Genomic DNA, 23,010 nt, shown 5'->3' with positions numbered 1-23,010 from the left:
TCTTGTTAATCACTACATTCCAAATAATACCGTCTTTACAAAAACTTTTATGTAACTTATCACAAATCTTTTCTTGTTTTTACAAAATGTAGCTCGTTAAAGCAAGAAATGTTTGTTATAACAACATAACGAGAAGTTTCATGATAGAAAAATACATTGATTTGTGGTTAATAACAAAACTGAATAATTTGGTATTTAAATGAAAAAGTAATAACTGAACAAGTTTCACTTGAAACTGAGCTGAATGTTTTATTGTGGTGGCAGCAATACACTGCCATGAGGACATTTTTACTTTTATAGACATTTCTCTGCAGAACTTTTCTCACCTGGGTTTGATTGTGTCAACATTTACCTCCAGAGTTTTTAAAAAAACCAACAACAAGACACCTTAAATATCTTTTATTTATTTCATTCAAAGTGACAGCGGTGGCTTCATGTTGTGTTTCAAATATCACAGTCTGTTTGGTAACTATGAATGAAGGAATCAATCGATGATCCGCAGGTTGTTTAAGTGAAAAGTGAAGCATTTCTTTCTCTTTTATCAACAGTCACAGTTTAAACATGATGAGCTGAATTAAAGCTATAACAACTGAACATACTTCATGATTGGTTGATTAGATTTAATCTGAAACTTTCTGCATTCCTAATGGGAATTTTCTCAACATTTCCAGACTGCAGGGAATATAATAAGCACAACTTTGGATGTATACTTTCATCAAACTTCATTATTTTTGTCAGTGTGAAGGAAGTAAATCATTTTACTTTAACGTTTGCAAATTCCAAAACCTTTCATCCGGATGTGGAGTCCGCCTCAGGCCTCTGGAGGGCTGCTGCTCTGTCATTTAATGGCTTAACTCTCTTCATAAAGCAGATAACTTCCCAGTTTACTAGCAGGAAATATTTTTTCCTGGAGAAGCCAACAAAGTGTTAAATCTCAGCCAAAAAAAACCTGTAAAAACAGGCAGCAGATGTTTCAGATTCTGTTGACTCAGCAGTTTAAAGAGAGACCATTGGACTTGTTCCAGACAAACCGGGTTAAACTCTAAACTGCAGCCGTGTTAACGGCCTCCAGATGAAAATTCAGCATTTATGATTATTCATAGAGGGTTTGGTCTGCCTCAAACTAAGTGCTTGTTGGATCGCCTAAAACCTCTCTTTCCAACAGCTGCATCTAATCATATTTGTCACCATGAAGACAGATTTGTTGGACGGAGCTCCGGGAAGTGGGTGGGTGGCAGCCAGGATGATGAGGCTTTACAATCTGCCGTCCAGCGAGGCTGTTCGGAACAACTATTAACCCTTCATTGTAGATGTTGTACCAACAAGTTTGTTTGAGGCAGACTGAGCTCTTTACGGAGCGATTTCACACTGGAAAGTTGGTCTGAATCTGGAAGAAAAGCGGCAAAATTTGGCTGTTTATTAACCCGATTTGGCCTGAAAGTGGTGATCTGCTCGAAAAACAATTAGTAATCCCACTGGAAACCCCGACCACATTTGTGGCATTTTTAGCAAGAAAACAAGAGAGAATGACATCATAACCATACTGACGTCATGATGGCTCGTTTAAAGGCACAGTTTAAATACGGGCTGTTTGAAAGTATCAAAACAGTCAATCCGCGGAGAAATACACAGTATTTATGTTGCACCTAGACCTGCTATATAATCAAAAGAAGACATGGAAATCTCACTTTCTACAATATGGGAAGTTAGTTGTACTTTTTGTGTAAAGTTAATCTCAAATCTAAATTTGAGATTAAAGCAAAAACACATCATTGATATACAAGATGCTTCTTACTAGTGCGACAGGTCAAACCGCTAAACAAAAGTTCCTTCAATGCATTTCTGAGGATAACTTCTACAAAATCGGGAGCTACAGTGTGCGATATCTTATAAGATTTTGCTAAAAATAAATATCTGTGGTAATGTTGAAAACACAATCTACCACAAAATATGCTTGATGATTTTTTTTCCACAGCGAAAATTGGGTAAAAACCAATTAAAAAGTGACATTTGAAAGAAAAACGGACAAAATTCATGAAAAAAAACGTGTGGAAGATGGACGAATTAACTAATTACTGTATCAATACATTCTAAAAAACAAATTTTACCTTCGCCATATGCAAATTTCATCATCTACCATGAGGGTATGATCCATGTGCAGGTCAAAATGTATGCTCGGAGCGACGCGCCGATATGTTTCTCTTCCAAACACAGAATTTGCGGAGTAGCCATCGTGTAAAAACGTGGTCTAGGACGGACGACCAAACTCAAGATTAAGACTCAAACTTTCTCAGTGTGAAAACGTCTTGAAACGAACATTCAGATGACTGTGATTGACAATCAGCAACAGTTTTTGTACATTCACAGTACAGGTGGGACAGCCCTCTGCATGCTGTCGTCTCCCTTTAACAAGAAGTCAGACAGCTGACTTGACTATTCTGCTACCTGCTGGACTGGTCAGTCTCTCTTCATTCACGTGGTTGGTTATTATTTTTTGGTTGGACTTACATTGCACTACATTTTCCACTCATCCATGCAACACACACACACACACACACACACACACACACACACACACACACACACTGGTGGTGTTACTGATTGTTTGACATTGTCCTTGTAAAGTTTTTTTAAATAAATCTTTAGTTCAAAGTCGTGCAGGGTCTCCTCGTCTTTGTCGCTCCCATCAGCTGTGACTCAGAGGAGTTACATCACGACTTTCCATGAAGTTCAACAGTCTGCAGCTGCAGCACCGAATTACATCCAAAGTCGTTGTTCGTAGAGTTTAACTTTACCGCTTACCATTAACGTTTTTTTTGCTACTACACATACAAAAATTGCCCTGCTGTAATCAGTGAAGACAACTGCAAACCTGCAGACTGGACCACATGTAGAAACTCAAACACAGGATAAAAACCTCAAACAGGCTCCTTCAGCTCCATATATGGTCAAGACAGAATTGGCTCACGTTCCAAAAATTTTGCCGTGAGAGTGAACTTTAAAACATCATCCCATAACCAGTTCAAATCAAGATCAGGACGGATTACGTCAAGTGTCCGTTAAAATAAATGGATGGATTAAAAATGATATAAAATATAAAATGTCTTGTAACCTCGTTGGACAAGAGAAGCAACATAATGGCCTCTTTGTGCCATTTCTTCTTCAGGGGCAAAGTGCTTTCATAGTACAAAAAAAGAGGTTATACCTGTATAATGTCTATAAATTCAATAGAAAACATTTTAAAAGTCTGTGGTTGTTTCCCGCTTTAAGCAAACATTTCGTGGTCAATCCTTGCAGTCGCAGACAGTCTGTCTGTTTAAATAGTGGGCGATCCCAAAAACAGTTTGTAAGTTCAAGTTGAGCCGGAACTCATTTAAACCAGCAGGAGTCTGCACAGGAAGGATATCTGAGCTCCGCCCACCAGGTGGAGGTGCTAGGCTTTAGCTCCTCCCATCCCCAAAAGGCCCCGTTCACAGGTAATCCAGGTGCGTAAAAATGTGGCTGTCCAACAGCGGCTTCAGTCCGCTATTCCCGGATGTCTGACTTAAGGCAAATATGATGATTTTGACACAGGTATGATTTCCCCAAAACAAGCTGCCAGCAAGCCAGTCGGCTCAAATTGGACAACAGCGGCGTGCGCCGACACCAGTCAATCAACCAGACTCAGCTGGATACCGGACGAGATGTAGCTGGTTCTTGGTCACAAACGATTAGGTGGTGGATGATCTGCTGGTCAGGAAGTAGATTGGCCCGTCAGTCAGCAGGTCTGTGGGTCTGTCTGTAGGTCTATCGGTCAGTCAGCAGGTCTGTATGCTGGTAGACCCGTCTGTAAGTCAGTCAACAGGTAAATTCATCAGTCAGCAGATCTGTGGGTCTGTCTTTAGGCCTGTAGGCTGGTCAGCATGTCTGTAAGTCTATATTTAGGTCACTCCTTTAGTCTGTGGATCAAAAATGTCTGTAGGCTTGTCTGTAGGTCAGTCCATCAGTCTGCAGGTCAGTTTGGAGGTCTATCGGTCAGTCAGCGGGTCTGTAGGTCTGTCTTTGGGTCTGTATGCTGGTAGGCCCGTCTAAGTCTATATGTGGGTCAGTCCATCAGTAGATCATCAGCGCTGTAGGCCTGTTAGGGGATCAGCCAGTACCAGGTGTGCAGATCAGTGGTTGTGTCACAGGTGCAGACTGATTTTGCCCTCCTTGGCGAGCTGTTGGATGATCTGCGTCTCAAAGTCGGCGCTGTGGACTCCGGTCTTCCTGAAGGCTCCAGCATAGCGATTCTCCTCCCAATAGTGATGCCAGTTCCCTTGCTGGTCGGCGCCGTAACCGAACACAGACACCTGAACACAGACAGGAAGTGATGCCGTGACGTACTGCAAAATCACTACTTGACCAAGTATGTCTGTCAGGTCCGTCACTAAACATGTCCTGCGTTCGTACATTTTAAAGTGCGGTGTGAAGACTTTCAGTTCTATTCTCGTGATGATGCGTTTGAGAGCAAAGACTGTTTGGATAACTCTCCCTATCCGAGGTGCATTCAGGGAGACTCGGACAAAGATAGTAAACCATGGATATGAAAGAAGGATGTGAATTTGGTCGTTTAAATGTCTCCGTGTCCCTAAATGCACCAACAGAGTGAGTTTGCCCCCCCTTACCTGGTCACAGGTGTGCAGAGCGAAGATGATGGCCAGCATGCCAGTGGACGGGTAGCGACCGTGACCCTCAGTCCATCGATCGTTAGCATACTTAAAGAACGCCGGGTTCACCACCAGAACCTGCACACACACGCGCACGCGCACGCGCACACGCACACGCACACGCACACACACACACACACACACACACACACACACACACACACACACACACACACACACACACACACACACACACACACACACACACACACAGTGTTAACATGGTGATATGTTCAATGTGTTAGTGTCCATCGGCTCTCTGGTGGTTTTCACATATTTTGCAGTGAAGTGTTTAAATAAGCACCCGCAGTTTGATTTCATAATTCTAAATGCATAATCTGAAAACAGCTGACGTAACATAAAAAATATTTGTGGAAAATAATACAATTTCTTTAACTGAGGCAGTATATTTGTTATTATTTAAAAAAAATAAAGGTTTAGCTATATTGTTCTAAAGGAAAGAGAGATAATTTGTAAAACAATAACTGTTATGAGGATATTTGTGTGTAATAAAATGTACAGTATGTGAACTATTTCCAGACATTGTGCGCTTAAAACATCAAACCTATTAAAATTGACTGATTACACCTTTAAATGAATCAATGCAAACATATTTAAACCAGAACTGAAACTAGACTGAACCATGAAGTCAAGACTTTCTCTTTCATTAAGCAAAATAAGAATAGAAATGGAGGCAGAGAGCGATAATAACATCAACAGACTGTACACAGAGAAGATGATGGAGCATTTATTCTACCTTGTCTTTATCAGCCTCCACTCGGTCTTTAACCCTCATGTAGGTCCTGAACACACAGAAATAATAACAGCTCATAATATAGTTCAAGCTTTGCCTCTTAGAATATATAGTATTTATGTTTCTCATTATATGTTTGCACGTATGTAATTTAATGTTTAATAAAACAAAAAAGTTCACATTTTCTCCTGCCAGATGTAAGTATTCAACTTGTTGCTGATATATTTAGGCATATTGTTGAGTGTATAAAACATTTATTAATTTTGTATTTAAATCCGCTGTGCAGGTAAACAGACTCTGCAGTCATTTCAGGTCTATTTCTGTAGATATGTAACATTTTGATGTTAAGCTGTGAGGTATGCATTTATATATTGTATGTTTATATTAGTACAATGAACAGATTAGTATTAATATGCAAAAAAACATTTTTACAAGTTTTTATATCTGGTTAAAATTCGTATAGTATATATGTATACATATGTATGCATATATCTGTGTTCATAGTAACATTTCTGTACAGTATATATTGTTGTATACATGTCTTAGACTTGTAATGGATTTTTTCTTTATGTACATTCCTTATATATTATAAAATATATTCTCTAAATAATTGCTACAATCAGAATTGTACTTGTTTTTTTATTTTGAATATATTCATATCTTATATTTCCGAGTCTGATGTAAATGCTTCATATGTATATTTCAACTATGTTACTATGTTTATATTTTTTGGTATACATTTCAACATTTTTAACATTTATTATGTTCTTAATGTATATTTAAATATATAAAGAATAGCAAAACTATTATCTAGCACCGTTTGCCTTGTCTGGTGTAAATGTTTCATGTCATCTGTCTGTTTCATGTACATATTTCCTAGATTTTACGTATAATTTTGTTAATGTTTTTAAACGATTACCTTCGTTAAGGTAGAATCTACTATTGGGCTGTTGGATTATCCTGAATCAGTTCATTAGAAACACCCAACTGAGCGTATTTCTCTCTATACTAGCTTGACTTTGAGGACATTTGTATCTGTATTTCATACATCTTGACTTGGCCGGTGGACAGCGCGCTGGTCAGCCACTCCAGGTCTCTGAGTTTGAACGGAAGCAGGACGAGGCTGACGCCACGAGCAACATCCACCGCGCTCTCCGGGTACAGGAAGTGATACGTTGTTCGATTCCCAACATCTTTCTCAAATCCTCTAGTCACCGCCTTGTTCATCCTGTGGAGGAGAAAGGTGATGAGGATGAGGAAGATGATGATGATGAGGAAGGTAACACATGCGTGCGTGGACAGTGAACACGTACCGAAACACAGAATTATGGGAGTCGATCAGGTTGCCGTTTCCCGACTGTCGCAGGTTGCCGGAGTTGCCGACCACTGCGCAACTACGGCAAGTGGAGGGGAGGGGCCTGAAGTCCACAATGGGCGAGGAAATGACCTTAAACATCTCTGACATCACTTTCTCTAGAGACTGGTCGTTACCGGCCCGCTGAAGACTCTGTGGAGAAATGGAGCATATCACAAATATTTTTTTAACACAGCTTTATTAAGTAGAGATCCATAAAAATACACTCTCCAACAGCTTGGGAAAAAAACATTTTATTTTAGGCTGTAAAGGGTTTATACAGTGAAAGTATAACTTCAGCTGGATGTTAGAGTATACAGTGTACTGTGGATCAGACTGATGATGTTAGCAGCATTTCCACCCCCCTCTGCCCCCTTTTAATCTACTAATGGTTCCTGCAGCAGGACATAATCTATAAATGCAGGAAAACGACTCAGACATTTGGCTCTTCATCCAGACAGCTCACAGCTACACAATCAAATTCAAGACTTTTAACATTTCTATTTTCTGTAAAGACAGATTTTCATCAATGGTCTTGACGATTTACTGAAACACATTAGACGACCATCGTCCAGGATATTACAGATTTATATTTGGTCTTCTAATAAAAATCTGTGTGGTTCAGCCGATTTAACAATTCAAGTTGTCACATCAATTCAATCCTGACAAGTCACTGACAATCAAGTCCAGTGTGCAGCCTGCAATCCTTTACCATGTTACTAAAGAAAGCAAAAATAGAGGACAACTAAAAATCTTTATTTACTATCCATTTTTAAAACGTCTACAAAAAGTCATATAGTATTGCATTAAAAAAAAAGTCATAGTACAGCCATAGTATATGATAGAAAATATAATAGTACAAAATGACAAAAACGTCATAGTATAGTATGTCATGACATTTAAAAAAAGTCATGCTATGGTTTTTGATAATAAACGTCATAGTATACCAAACTTCTTTTATTATATAAAAAGTTAAAGTATAGTATGTCATGAAAAAAACATAGTATGTGATGAAAATATAGTATAGTATGCCATAAAAACGTTATAGTATAGCATGTAAAAAAATATTTTAGAAAATCCTAGTATAGTATGTCAGAGGACAGTATGTCATAAAAAGCCATAGTATAGTACGTCGTACAAATGTCATGAAAATATCATAGCATAGTATGACATGAAAATGTCAAAAAAGTCATAGTATAGTTTTTAATTAAAAAATCATAGTATAGTTTGCCATTAAAATGTCATAAAAGGTCATGGCAAACAATGTCAAAAAATCTTAGTAAAGCATGCCAAAAAAGTAATAGTATGCCAAATAAAAGACATAGTATAATATGGCAAAAATGTCATACACAGTATGCCAATAAAAATAAAAAAACTCATAATATAGTACGTCATAAAAATATAAAAAAAACATATATAGTCACAGTATAGTATGTCATAAAAATGTCATAAAACGTTATAGTATAGTACGCCAGAAAATGAATAGAGAAGTCATAGCATAGTGTGACGACGCCTCCCTTCCACTAGGGGTCTGCGTCCTGTCTGCCGTCTCATTCTGTCTTTCAGGTCGCTGCTCGTCAGCTGATGAGCCACACCTGAGCCTGGTGGGCCACAATATCCGTTTCATTTTCATCTTCTAAAAATAAATGTGTGTGCAGGGACTTTACCTGTGGTTCTTCAAACCACATCAGCTCTATTCCTCTTTGTTAACTTCATTGTTGGACAGTGAATTAATGTGTCAGGATTCTGATCATTTTGTGCTCTTAGATTGTTTTTTTTAAATATATTTTGAGTGGGTACGTTTGCTCAAAAGATGTGTGCTTTGTCTCGTAGTGGTGCTTCACATTGCTGCTTCTAATAATCGCCACGGTCTCTGAACATATGAGACGTACTGGTTTTAAACTGCCTGTAGGACGAATGAAGATATACGAGTGTTCCCATTCTTGGTTAAAGACTCTGGTCTCTCTGGTCTCTCTGTCCACATTTCTCTTCTTAGAGAACGCGATGTGAAATAACTTCTCTGACCAACATACTTCTTCCACTGTTGGGACTCTCTCCCATGTGTGTGCAAAAATGTCACTGGAGTTGCGACGCTTATAGGAATACACATACATGATTTACAACGCATGTAATTGGTCTGTGTGTTTCCTGGACCGCTGAACGAGTGCCTGGCCAATAAAGCAGATTCTTTAGTATAGTATGCCATAGCAAGTAATGAAAAAGTCATAGTATTGTATGTATGTCATCATAAAAAGTCATCGTATAGTTGGCCTTTACAAAGTTATAATAGAGTATGTCATCAAAAACATCATATCAAATCGTAGTATAGTATGCCATACAGTAAAATTATTAGATATTGTCCAAATCTTGCTTTTTGTCCTTACCAGCCACCATCTGAGCGCCTCAGGGTCAAAGTTGTTGTTGGCGTCTTGGAGGACGGGCTGCTGTTTGGGGTCGTAGCGTCGGCTGAACCAGTCTGACCCCCCCAAGTCAGAAACACAGGAGTCGGTACAACCACACAACCTGAAAGAGGACGACACAGAGGAGTGACATATGGACAGAAAAAGGGAATCATCGGAGTCCATGACTTCCTGTATGTTACCGCAGGTCATACTGGGAGTTCTCTTCAGGCTCCTCCTTGGCTTCAGGTTTGGTGGTGTGGGGAGGAGGGGGGATCCTGGGAGGGTCAGGGGTCAGATCATCAGGAGGCGGCGTGGGTTCAACTACTGAAAACCCAAAACAGACTGAGAGTCAGATCACACTGCATCATGGGAGCTCTGCTAACACTGTTAGCATCTATATGAATCAATCACAACGCTACAACTCCTAATACTACTACTGCTCATAGTATTGCAACTACTCAATAATAATAATAATAATAATAATCTTGATAAAACCATTATATTGTCTCTATGATACAATCAAAACACGGCTACTGTTATTACTAGTACAGCTAATAGTAATACTACTGCTCCACAGTTGATCTTTATGATACAGTCACAACACCACAACTGCTATTACGGTTACCTCTGTCATCTACAATATACGATACAAGTACAATACTACTATTATACTGTTAATACTATACGTCTGCTAGTATTGTTACAACTGTGAATACTTCTACTTCCTTTAAATACTGCTAATTACTACCCATAGTACTGAATGTTACTGGTTGTTCTACTACTAATGCTATTGCTACTATCACCGTTACTCTTATTGCTACTTCGAATACTAGTCGAACTACGACTGTGACTTCTAGTACTGACAGTGCTCCTGGTGTTGCACTAATACTAAAGAAACTTTTAATATTACTACTATTAGAGCATCTACTCCTCACACTACTGCTGCTAACGCCAATACTACTACAACTGCAGCTACTACTTCAACAACTAGTACTACTTCTACGACTAATACTACCTCTGCTAATACAATTGCTGCTACAATCAATATGACTACTACTGATACTACTTATAATGCTGCTACTAGTTATACTAGTGCTAGTAGCTGCTTCTGACCGTTTTTAATAAATATGCCTCCTTTTTGGAAGGTTGGAAAAGAAGTTTACAGACGCAGCTAAAGCGACTTACAATTCAGATTCTATCACATTTCTACACCGTAGGCACAGCTACGGGAGCAATTTGGGGTTAAGTGTCTTGCTCAAGGACACATCGACACGCGACTAGCAGAGCCGAAGCCGGGGATCGAACCACCGATCCTCTGATTGAAGGACGGCCCTGCTCTCCACTTACCCACAGTCGCCCAGTTAGCAAAAAAATTAAGGATAATCTACTTTTTTACAAATTTAACGTAAACGTGAATTGGGTCAAACTGTTTCTGCTAAGTTTTGTCACATGTTTGTTTGGAGATCTTCTGACCCCAGTGACGACGACATCGGCTCCTCACCTGTCTCCCTGCCAGTGGGCGTGGCCCAGCTGATGGGCAGGGCCAATGACAGAGGCAGGAAGTGTCTCCTCTGGATGCTCTGACTGGCGAGCATGAGGAAGAGGATGGCAGCGATGATCACGGCAACGCACAGCTTCCTCCTGAACAACATGGCTGGACGGATGATGAGCGGGCGGCAGCAGGAGGACAGGTGGTGGTGGTGTTGTTGTTGTTGTTGTTGTTGTTGTTGAGCTGTCAATCAAACATTCAGCCTGCTATGTCAGCATATTTGGACTGCGTCATCTGGACATTTTCGACCGTTCTGTCATCTCTTCACTCAGCCTCATCTCCATGAAGCCTGCACTTTCGGTCCGGTGCACCTCGCTGCTTTCCGATTGGTGGAGACAGGATCTATGGTCACACCTGGTTCAAACAGAAAGAAACTGTGACATCAGCATCATCAAAAATAAGTGGAAACTACATTTTTTTTGGCTTAAAATTAATAATTAACATTGTAGTACATAACAAAAATAGATTTGTGTAAAAACACTAAACTTTCTCCCTGTCGCTGCAGACCTTTGGCACTAATCATTCTGCATCTAGAGACACGGACATATAACACATAACATACAAACATATGTCAACATTTCAAAGGGAACTGTTTCTATAACAAACCAATTATTATTTAGAACTAAATAATAACCACTACACTGACACCGGCTCACCAGGTCTTTGTTATCCAGCTAACGTCATGAAACCTGCTTCAGAACATAATAATAGTAATAACCCATAATAATGGATGATTACTGAAGCATTACAATAACAACACTCCACATTATTATCCATAAAGAAAAATAATAAAGTATCCAAAACAACTATGTAAACTAGGCTAGTTATCCATAACAAACTGTTTATAGCTAATTATTAATACATAAACTATTAATGAGAAATGATGATGAAATTTACACGTAAAAAAGATATTTATGACAAACTTATCATCCATAACAAACTATTTAAAAACAAATGATCTGTTACAAACTATCTACAACAAACTAATTATAACAAACTAATCATGACAAACTATTTATCCATAGCAAACTATTTATGGCAAAATAATTATCCATAACAAGTATGGATAAATATTGTGCAAAGCAACAACATGGATAAGAAAACCAAAGCTTTTCTTCCCTCTGAGGAAACTCCAAAAACAGCAACAGTGAGGAAGTCTGCATTTTAACCAGACATGTTGGTGATGATGGTGATGATGATGATGTTTGAAGAGTTTATTCCTAAATGATGACATCATCTACAACAACAGCAAACACACTGCCTTCTACCTCGAAAACCACAGGAAGAGGAAGCGAGAGAGAGGTCAATGGAGTCTTCCTCTTCCTTCCTCTTCCTCTTCCTCCCACACCCCAACCTCCCGTCTCCTCATGCAGGAATGTCTCCCTGCAGACAAACTCACTCTCTGAATACCAATCAGATCTGGATTCAGTTCAACTTCTCCCGTTTCAGCTCTCGCTCTCCTCCCGTCTGCTTCCCTGTCTCTCTCTCACCATGTGTGTGTGTGTGTGTGTGTGTGTGTGTGTGTGTGTGTGTGTGTGTGTGTGTGTGTGTGTGTGTGTAGTTAATAGCCCTACTTTCCCATTAACTAGCAGCTCTAAAGCTCCTTTCAAACCTGCACATTGTTACACAAATGTGATGTCTACTCGGAGGTTGGACCTGTACTGGACCTCCACCATTTCTGTCACACTTTAAAGTGAACTGAACATAACGGCTTCTGCAGCACACAGTTCAACCCAGAGAGAGAGAGAGAGAGAGAGAGAGAGAGAGAGAGAGAGAGAGAGAGAGAGAGAGAGAGAGAGGAGAGAGAGAGAGAGAGAGAGAGAGAGAGAGAGAGAGAGAGAGAGAGAGAGAGAGATACATGTATCACTTAGTTACCTCCTGTGCTCTGGCGAAATTAAATCCGCTTAATAAACGGTACAGCAAACTGAAGGAGGGTTCAATTTCAGGAAATGATGGTGATTCTGGTGTTGATACAATCTCACTCTGTGAAGATTGAACTACACTTAATCTACAAGAGATGGACGAGACTCTCATATATTTCAGCTTAACAAATGCACTAATCACTAATCAGCTTTAGTTATATCTTCCTCCTGAGGGACACGTGAATGACCGGCATCGCCATCCACAGACCAACACCGCTGAAAAGCTGGCTTCTGAACATGAACGTTATATTTTGATGCAAGATATTCATTTTCACCTGGCTTGTTGTACATATTGTATCTCAAATAGCGTTAGCTAAAGAGCAATCTCATTCTGACGACGGACAGGCCTCTGGAGGTGAGGGGCTATATTTCTGGGGTTCTCGTATAGCCAACGGATATCGGGACCAGGACTCATGGATTGTTTCACAAGTAGCCAGTTGACAAGATCCTTTTAAACCAATAAAAAGCTAAATCATCGTCCGACGATAGCAGTTAGCTTACTGCTAAGACCCTAACATGTATTACTGTACAACTACTGTAATCGTGATTTGGGGAGAACAAGACCAGAGCAGACGAGTCAGGACAGATGCTGACACACTGACACATATTTGTTCATGTTTTATATTTCTATGTTTCTCCCCGGGCGGGAAAGTTCAACGCTCTCAGAAGGAAAAGTTGGGAGATTTATCTGACAGTAGACCGAGCTCCTGTGTGTCATGTTGACTGTGCAAACGTTTTCCTGGTACAAAGGGCTTTAACACAGAAGTAGTTCAGAACAAAGTGATGAGCTGGACGTTTGCTTTGGATGTGAAAGTCCACACAGAAAACAGGAACACATCGATCTCTGTTAAAAATTAATTAGCGGAATGAAGTCCGTAACTGAAGATAGCGGTAAGTAGTGTAAGCACATTAAGAATAAGCTTAAACAAGATGCTATATATTTGAAAACACTTTTATATGTTTGAAAACACTTTTATATATTTGTAAACACTTCTATATATTTGTAAACACTTCTATATATTTGAAACCACCTTTATATATTTGTAAACACTGCTATATATTTGTAAACACTTCTATATATTTGTAAACACTTCTATATATTTGAAAACACTTTTATATATTTGTAAACACTTCTATATATTTGAAAACACTTTTATATATTTGTAAACACTTCTATATATTTGAAAACACTTTTATATATTTGTAAACACTTCTATATATTTGTAAACACTTCTATATATTCGTAAACACATTTAGTGAAGCTTAAACCATATGCTATATATTTGAAAACACTTTTATATGTTTGAAAACACTTTTATATATTTGTAAACACTGCTATATATTTGTAAACACTTCTATATATTCGTAAACACATTTAGTGAAGCTTAAACAATATGCTATATATTTGAAAACACTTTTATATGTTTGAAAACACTTTTATATATTTGTAAACACTGCTATATATTCGTAAACACATTTAGTGAAGCTTAAACCATATGCTATGTGCAGTAATCATAATATGTCTCTAAGTGTAAAGTCAGAATGAGGCAGTGTATTCCACCTGCGTAGGGCCCCCTCATTATCTAATACAAAACAGGAGTCAGGTACTCCCCGGTCTTGCCACTGCCTGGTACAAAATAACAGTTTCGACTAAGAAGTAGTTAGGCGACCTTGGCATTAGAATGAACTCTCTAAGCACACACACACACTCATCAGACTCATCGCTGGAGGCATGGATTCCGGTGATTTTAAAATGTTCCCTTTAGCTTTTTTTTGACAGAATATGATTAAATCATGAGTAGAGACTCCCATTTTAGTTGAATCACTTAATGCTTTTGGTTTTTTACTGTCATTGTACACAGAAGAGCGCTGAACTTCTTTCTCATCTCAAAATCGTAAAAACAAAATTCGTCAGAGAGTCGACTCGAATGTCCTCATTCTAGTGAATGCATGGACGAAACAAGACAACCCCGTTTGCTCACACGCTGCATCTACAGCGCAATGCTGAATATTCATGTGTTCATCCAGGCAGGTGGCTTGAATGAAAGCTGACAATATGAAGGAGGGAGACGGCTGGTCGCTGCGAGGGTCGAATCGGCTCATTCAGCGTTTCCTGGTTTATTGAACAGATGTTTTCTTTTCTTTGAGCAAAGCTGTCGTACCGAGAACGTAATCAGACAAACGAAGACGTGCGCGCACCTCAAACCAGTTTTTAAGTTCAAACTGCTTTTTCCACGAGGCGTCAACATATGAGTTTACTGTGCGTTATTCAAATTCCTTCACCTCTTGAGAAGTTTGACTAGTTTTAAGATAATATAGTGGAATCAAGTTAACTTGTGCCGTATTTAAAGTGGTACAGAAATGTTAGATTGTCAGATTATCCCTGTATATATTGCCCCAGGAGTAATTACGATGGATGATATTATTGTAGGCCGCTGATACAATGATAATATAAAAGTATAAAAATGCAAGTACACCCTTTTAAAATAAAACCGCACATAAAAATGAAAAACAAAATGGATTCTCAGGCTATGTTATCAAAAGAATGCACTTAAATAGTATTAAACATTTGGCACCGAGGTACAAAGAGTATTAAAAGAACACATGTCTGAGCGGGACTACGGAGGACTTTAAAGCTCGGATGGACACGAATCATGAGAACAAAAGATAAACAACCGTGTTAGAAAATATGTAGTTGTTTGATTAAAAAGACAAAAAGGTACAACAGCGGAATATTAGTGTTCATGTAAACGTAGTGAGTGTTAAGTGTTAAGAGACGAGTAGAGTTTAGAGGACAGAGGAGGGTTATCTGTCTGCCGAGTCACAGTGTCTGTATGTTATTTTAGGGTTTTGCAGGGGGGGGGGGGGGTGTTAAAGGCCACATGGTTTCCTGTACAGAGAAAGCCAAGTACCAAGCAGTGACTTCTTCCTCTCTCTCTGTCTCTGTGACCTTTGACCTGTGTTGACACCAGAATGGAAACCAGCTGCTCCAGCTGATGGGAGTACAGCAACGAGGTGGAAAATAACGACGCCACAGAAGAAGAATGGTGTCAGTTCTCACGCTATGCACCACATCAAAACCTATTTTTAACCAACTTACATAGTTAGACCTGCCCACAGTCTGATGAGACGATAATTAGCCTCTGCTGTCTGTTAGACTGTTAGTTTTATTATTATTCTTTATTTGCCTTAACAAACTTAAGCACTTTTTTGACACCAACCCAAATGACTATTAATAATTGTCAAATCCTTAACATGTTGCTTTGTTCTATGATCACATCGTTCATGATTAAAACATGCTTTTTTTAGGCCTTTACACACAGGACGTGATGAACAAACGACCCAAACCGGAACTATTCATACCGGCCGTGATGAAAATGTATGACAGTTCTAAAAAAGGTTTGCAGACAGACGACCAACAGAGATCCTATTGTGCCCGAGCAGAGTCTGGCACTCTGTCTGAGGTAAGTCGTTATACAGCCTAAACTACAGTAGGCTATTTTATTGAGTGTCCTTTTAGCTAAATACGTACTCTTAAATGAATTTGAGTTCCCTCCGGTAAACACTTACACAGTGTCTAGGGCTTTTATTGTGAAAGGTAAGTGGATCTGGTACAAGTTGTCCTTGTCAAGGATGAAAGGAGTAATAAAGTTTGCCCACTTGGTTCGGACTACAGAGCCTCCGTGTTGTTGTAGTGTACATGTTTAATACGTTCGTTCCACACAACGTGATTGGTTCATGCTTCGACCTTGTTCTTTGTTTGGTGTTGATACTTAAACTCAGATATTATATCTAAACTATTAGAAAATCTTTTGCCCTCCTGGGCAAGCGTTTCAACGTCACCATAACTGTTCAGTTGCTGATCGACAGAACACATTTGTACATTAACACTGTAATCTACAGGATATTTAGTGTGACTCTACTCTGCACATCCTCCACACTGAGCCATGAAGGACGTGATCACAGAAAAGTCCTGAGGAGACAGACTTTACATAAAAAGGTTACAGACATTTAAACTTGTTTATATAACAAGCTAAAGTTGTCAGGAAACACTTTGCAGCTGAATGGGTGGAAAAAAACAGCAACAACGTCTCTAGAAGGAGCAATCAGAGTAAGACTCACGATGAAACACAAATGGATAAATGTCACTGGATCGTGAGATACTTGATAAATACCCACAGTGGGGGGAAGGTCATGTTTGATGAGCTGTGAAAGCACAGAACAGTCAAGCATGTCCATTAGAAAAAAAGGGCAGTAAAGAGCAAAACAACAACAGACAGACTAGTTTTGGTACGTAGAAAAAACGGAAATATGTTTAAAACAAGTTGGGTTTTAGGAACTGTTCGCTGAAGAACTGCAGAGATGATACTGTATGAAATAAGGACGTCTAAAAACATTCTGTGCACCTGCAAATCACATAAACCGTTACCAGCCAACAATAGATCATGGTGTCATGAAGAAGACTTGTTCTACATAAACATTTTGTAAATTTATTGAGAAATTGTTTATGGATAAAATAGATTTGTTTTCTGCTAATTCGGCGAATGAAATACAAATCAAGACACTTCATCACCAGGTTAGGATTCATCCTCTGGGGAACGTGAATGTCTGTACAAAGTAACATGATATCACAATAGTCGTTATTTCCTTTGTTATTTCCCCAATTACTGGTCTCTTAATTCTGCCGCCGACGCTGTTAATAAATGATAGACTTTCCTTTATGGATCGAGCTGGACTATAGGACGCCCCAGGCATATTCATGAGAATATACAATTCTCATGAGAACACGCTCATTTAATCACAGATGGATTCATGATCAAACAGTTATCTGAAGTTATGACCTTTTGATGAATGAATCTGACGTGGCACACTTGTACGAGCCCACCGCATTAAAAAACAGTAAGAGCAACTTATGCCAAGAATATGAAAATGTTCTGACATGTTCTTGAAACTTTCATGTCAATAAAACGCCTTTTAAATTGAACTGAATATTAAGGAAGAGACATCACCTCGGTATAAAGGATATGACTAAATCACTCCACCCTGTTCAACAGTGAACAAAACAACAACAACACAAAAGCAAAAACCACAGCCCCGTCTTTCTATCCAGGCAGACTTCAGGTTTAATTCTTAACACGGATGAATGTTTTAGTTTCCACGAAGACGGCAGAAACAGGACATTGTTATTTCTGTTGAGTGTCGCTGACCAGACGTCGAATGGAAAATGTGTCGAGCTTAAAGCTTCAAGTGGAGCTGCGAACGGGTAAATGTAACACACACACACACACACACACACACACACACACACTTTTAAATACACACAGAAACACACTCCACTTCCAGTTACAATACTGACTCAGACAGACAGTCAGACTCGTACGCTGTCTGAGCCTCTGTAATATATATTTGCTCTACTTTATTAGAGTGTCCTCATGGTCCAGCTGTCTGCTCTGTAAAGACGACACCCACTTCCTGTCTGAGGGATCCCTCCTCTGCTGCTCCTCTGACGCTTCACTTTTTTTCCACTATTAAAAAGGTTTTTTGTAGACTTTTTAAATACCGTGAATCGATTTCTAGAGATTTAAAAAAAAAGGGTCATATGCTCTGAATGAACTCTGTGATTGTGAGCTGTAGAAATAAAAACTGACTTCTTTTAACAATCAGTTTCTGTCGTTCAGATTTAGATTCAGGCTCTCTTTAATTATATCTCTTTCCAAATAGAGAGGAGGCGGTTTGACTCTCAGCCCACCACACAGCCTCTCTATCTATAATTATGTCATGTATTCGGTTTCATAAACACAGCGTCAGACCTCACATCAAGTACTTCAGGACTACTGTTAACACACAAGGAAGCAATCAAATATGTTTGCAGACTCACAGCAAAATACATACTGTATAGTCTAAATTCATCACTCAGGACCAGAAATACACTTCTACATAAACACTACAGGACATGAAACAGAAGTGATAAAATATTCACCACAAAGCAAGATAGCAATCATGGGAACATTACAGACTGTAAGAGTAGATACAATTAAATACAAAACAAAGTCACTATTCATTGGAGAGGAATGCACGATAAGAGTACGGAAGAAGAAAATGGGGTCAATAAGATGAAAACAGACCCAACAGAGATAAATATACAAAAGTATTACAATGGAAAAGTACAGTGAAGTACAATAAGTTTAAAATGTTCCAGAGACCAAGTATTATATAAGTATTATGATATAGTCAAATGTAATAATATCAAAATAGACCAAAGATGTTGTCTTGTGTTAGACTAGAGCTGCAATAATTATTTTAGATAATTAATTGATTACCTTGGATGGATAAAAACATTACATTTGTAACTCTTTTAATAATCAAGTCATTGTTTAAATCATTTTTCAAACAAACATTCAGATTTCAGCTTCACTAATGTGACGATTTGTAGTTTTTTCTGTTGTTTGCGATTAAAAAAAATCTTTGACTTTTAGACTTTTGGTTGGACAAAACAAGAGGACGTCACCTTGGACTGTGATGGACACGTTTGTCTATTTCTTAAATATTTTATAGACGAAGCGATTTGTCATTTAATTAAAGAAAGTAATTGACAGATTAATCTGAGACTGTAAATATATCAGTAAACAGTAGATGGCATGAGGTTTACAGTGAGATAACTATACAAGCTTACGATATTATAAAACAATATTATCAGAAAATATTAAAAAGATAGATGTTATACAAGATAAATGTTAGAGTAGAGTTAAGTCAAAATTGACCCTACAGACGATGGAAATGTTACCAGTTTCATTATTAGTATTTTACAGAATGTGATTCTATACGAACACTTTAACAATATTACAGGAGACAACAGGGAAGCATATTAAGCTGCAAAATAAATATCATGGGAATACTGAAGAATTATTATACAAGTACTGTAAATATGTAATACCTCTCTGCTCTGCTGTTTGTTGTGCGGCTGTAATGTTGAATTGCAACCTCATTGGGATCAATAAAGTTTGATCTTAACTGTGAATCGATACACTTCATCTTATCAGGGAATCAATACATTTTATCTTAAGTGTTTTTGTAGGAAATGTGTCGGAGATTAAATTACAAAAACATACAATAAAATCTAAACAGAGCAGCTGAGGAGTACAGAGAAACTGTAATATATAAAAGTACAAATAGATAGATAGATAGATAGATAGATAGATAGATAGATAGATAGATAGATAGATAGATAGATAGATAGATAGATAGATAGATAGATAGATAGATAGATAGATAGATAGATAGATAGATAGATAGATAGATAGATAGATAGATAGATTAACCATTGTCAGCAGCTGGGTACAACAAACAGAACAAATACTGAAGATGTTTTCTAGAAATGTCTGTAAAGGTTTACTGCGACGGCCTTTTTTTCTTGTGCTGCTGTTGTAACAGTTCTTAAGATCAATAGTTTGATCTTATCTTAAGTGTTTCTGTCGGAAAAAAAGTGTAGAAGACAAACTATGGATAACCTTTTTTTTGGGCTGGTCAAGCAGCCAGTGTTCATTGGCTGCATTAGGAATGAAAAACAATTCAAGCTTTATCTTGTTTTATCACTAAAAAGGAATTTCAAACATTTGTGGACAGGCATTTATTAACGAGCCTGAGAAACTGACTCATTAACGGAATATTTTAGACAGCCGAGAAATAAATGTTCTTTCTCGATAAGGAAAGCAAAATCTAATTATTGCATTATTTCTTTAACTGATAGTGAAGGTAATCCAGCTAATGTATGGAAAACAGTGAAGTCATTGAACCTCAATCCTGCCTCGTCTCTGCCTCAACGCTTTTTCTCAAATGATCATCTGAAATCTCACAAACAAGAAATGAGCGACGTCCTTCATCATCATTTCATATCGGCTTGAAATATTTTAAGAACTCAAACCATGCTACTGTAGTTAGTAAACACAAGTGAGTTATAACTAAAAATCTGCCCCATACAGTGGTCATGAACGAGGATATAATCGACAGAGATAAAAAAAAAATGTTGTACCAGGCTGTGAACATGTTTATTTCTGCTGTGAAGTTAGGCATTTTAACATGGCGGTCTATGGGGATTGACTCGCTTTTGGAGCCAGCCTCAAGTGGCCATTTGAGGAACTGCAGTTTATTGCACTTCAGTGTTGTCTTAATTTTTCAGCACCAAAGGTTGCCAGTTGGTTAGGATCAACTATACCATAGTCTTTTACAATTTGCCGCTCCTCTGATTGTACATCTGGTAACACATTTTTTTAACTTGTGAATTATTTCTGGGACTTGAGTGGTATGTTACTGTTGTTCAGCGGTACATACCGATATCTGGAGTGGTATGTTACTGTTGTTCAGCGGTACATACCGATATTTGAACTGGTATGTTACTGTTGTTCAGCGGTACATACCGATATCTGGAGTGGTATGTTACTGTTGTTCAGCGGTACATACCGATATCTGGAGTGGTATGTTACTGTTGTTCAGCGGTACATACCGATATCTGAACTGGTATGTTACTGTTGTTCAACGGTACATACCGATATCTGGAGTGGTATGTTACTGTTGTTCAGCAGTACATACCGATATCTGGACTGGTATGTTACTGTTGTTCAGCGGTACATACCGATATCTGGAGTGGTATGTTACTGTTGTTCAGCGGTACATACCGATATCTGGAGTGGTATGCCACTTCCTTTCCGACGGCATATACCGTTTCCTGAAGGCAGGTGCCACCTGAATGTGGAAGTCTATTGTTAGACAGACACCAGTGCCACCTCCTGATGCATATGCAAATATAATGCAAATTATTTTTGATTGACGACCAGTGATGCCGTAAATGTATTTTTTTCCTGACGTTATATAAAGGAATATATCTATTTTATCTCGTATAATTCAGTACAGCCATGGTCATGATTTGGATTGTGATATTAAAGATGATATTGTTGCACAAAGCACAGACTTTAAAGAGGGAGTCGCTGTTTAAATAGAGGAAACATTGCTAATATATGTTAAGATATTATTAAATAAAATGTTCATACTCTTTTATACATGTTTATCCACGTGACTTTAACTGTATTATTTCAAAAGACCACGATTGAACGATATGAAAATAAATACAAAATAAAAGTGATCGAATGAACAAACGATTTATGTCTCAGTGTGTCCACCCTGCTCAAATAAATGATAAATATATATATTTAAATATGATGAATAACAACTGACTGACTAATCATTACAGGAGTTAAATAAAGTTAAAATAGACTGAATAGGCTACAACAAACTGTAGCCTCCGCTATGCATAAGCTCCAATAAAGCAATTACAGGCTACCAGCTAACGGGTACTTAGGAACTGTAGAAGTAACAGATAATCATAAGAGCACTGTGTGCAGTGTGCGGGTGGTAGTCTCACTTCGTATAGAAACTATACACCAAAGACCCAACAGACAAACTGTAGAAACACATTACAGCATGTGACGTTTAGAGAAAGTAACGCCAGAGAGACAGAAAGTCTGACAACAATTTGTGACGCCCCCCCCCCCCCCCCCCCCCCCCCCCTCTCTCTCTCTCTCTCTCTCTCTCTCTCTCTCTCTCTCTCTCTCTCTTTTCTTATCGGTCTCCACCTTATTTATCTTTAACACACAACATTCACAGCAACCAACGACAAAACAAGACAGGAGCAAAGCCGAGAACGACCCGCTGCAACATCAGCTGAAATCTGCATGAAGTTTGGTGGAAACTTCCCCGAAGTTTTCAAGTCTTTAAGTTTCCACCACACACACACATACACACTTTGAGCTGTACCCGGGTCCACACACACACACACACATACATACACAGACAGAGACACAGACACACAGTGACCTTGTAAACAGCCGGTTTAACGGCACAAAGCTTCGTTCAGAACAAACCGAGGAGGACTCACATGAAGACGCAGCGTCCGGATGGTTTTTCTTCTTCTCTTTGTGAAGCTGCAGAGTTGTGGGGGCATGATGATGATGCAGAGCTGAGAGGCCCCGCCCACCGGGGGGGAGAGGAAAGGGGGGGGGGGGGGGGGGGGGGGGCAAGAGGAGGCACAATGTGGGGGAGGAGGAAGAGGGGGGAGTAGCCTACAGATGTGTACATGTGTTTCGCAATCGTATTCAAAAATGAATAAATCAAATTTAATGACAAACAATTCAGCCAAGAAGAAAAAATGGCAGATTTCCAAAACAGTTTTAAATCGAGCCTCACGGCAGTTTACGATAAATCACAACCGTCAATCAACTGAAATAAATAAATAAACAAATAAAAACTGGATGACATATGGAAATGATTTTGGTTCGTCAAACCTCTCAA

The 23,010-nt window shown here is 38.7% G+C and overlaps 1 protein-coding gene across 1 annotated transcript; it reads right to left on the bottom strand.

Moving 5' to 3' along the window:
• Nucleotides 1-384: 384 nt before the first annotated feature.
• Nucleotides 385-22,627, bottom strand: st3gal8 (ST3 beta-galactoside alpha-2,3-sialyltransferase 8). Its single transcript, XM_079157128.1, has 9 exons — nt 22,598-22,627; nt 10,700-11,101; nt 9,411-9,522; nt 9,181-9,319; nt 6,756-6,949; nt 6,491-6,670; nt 5,446-5,491; nt 4,647-4,766; nt 385-4,331 (listed from the first exon to the last, which is right to left on the bottom strand). The coding sequence occupies exons 2-9, from the start codon at nt 10,848-10,850 to the stop codon at nt 4,164-4,166; spliced, it is 1,110 nt and encodes a 369-aa protein (XP_079013254.1). The 5' UTR covers nt 10,851-11,101; nt 22,598-22,627; the 3' UTR covers nt 385-4,163.
• Nucleotides 22,628-23,010: the final 383 nt, after the last annotated feature.

Source organism: Pholis gunnellus, assembly GCF_910591455.1.
Source record: "Pholis gunnellus genome assembly, chromosome: 3".
In the NCBI taxonomy this organism is placed as follows: Eukaryota; Metazoa; Chordata; class Actinopteri; order Perciformes; family Pholidae; genus Pholis; species Pholis gunnellus.
Note: the sequence above shows the minus strand (reverse complement) of the source record. Positions and strands in the feature narration are given on the sequence as shown.

What these genes read in the sequence shown, in the direction of transcription:
- st3gal8 (XM_079157128.1), bottom strand. Translation starts at nt 10,850, where the DNA reads ATGTTGTTCAGGAGGAAGCTGTGCGTTGCCGTGATCATCGCTGCCATC. An exon ending in GCCCACTGGCAGGGAGACAG is followed by an intron (nt 9,523 to 10,699) that starts GTGAGGAGCCGA and finishes TTGGGTTTTCAG; the next exon opens with TAGTTGAACCCACGCCGCCT. An exon ending in CTCTGCACACCTGTGACCAG is followed by an intron (nt 4,332 to 4,646) that starts GTAAGGGGGGGC and finishes GTCTGTGTTCAG; the next exon opens with GTGTCTGTGTTCGGTTACGG.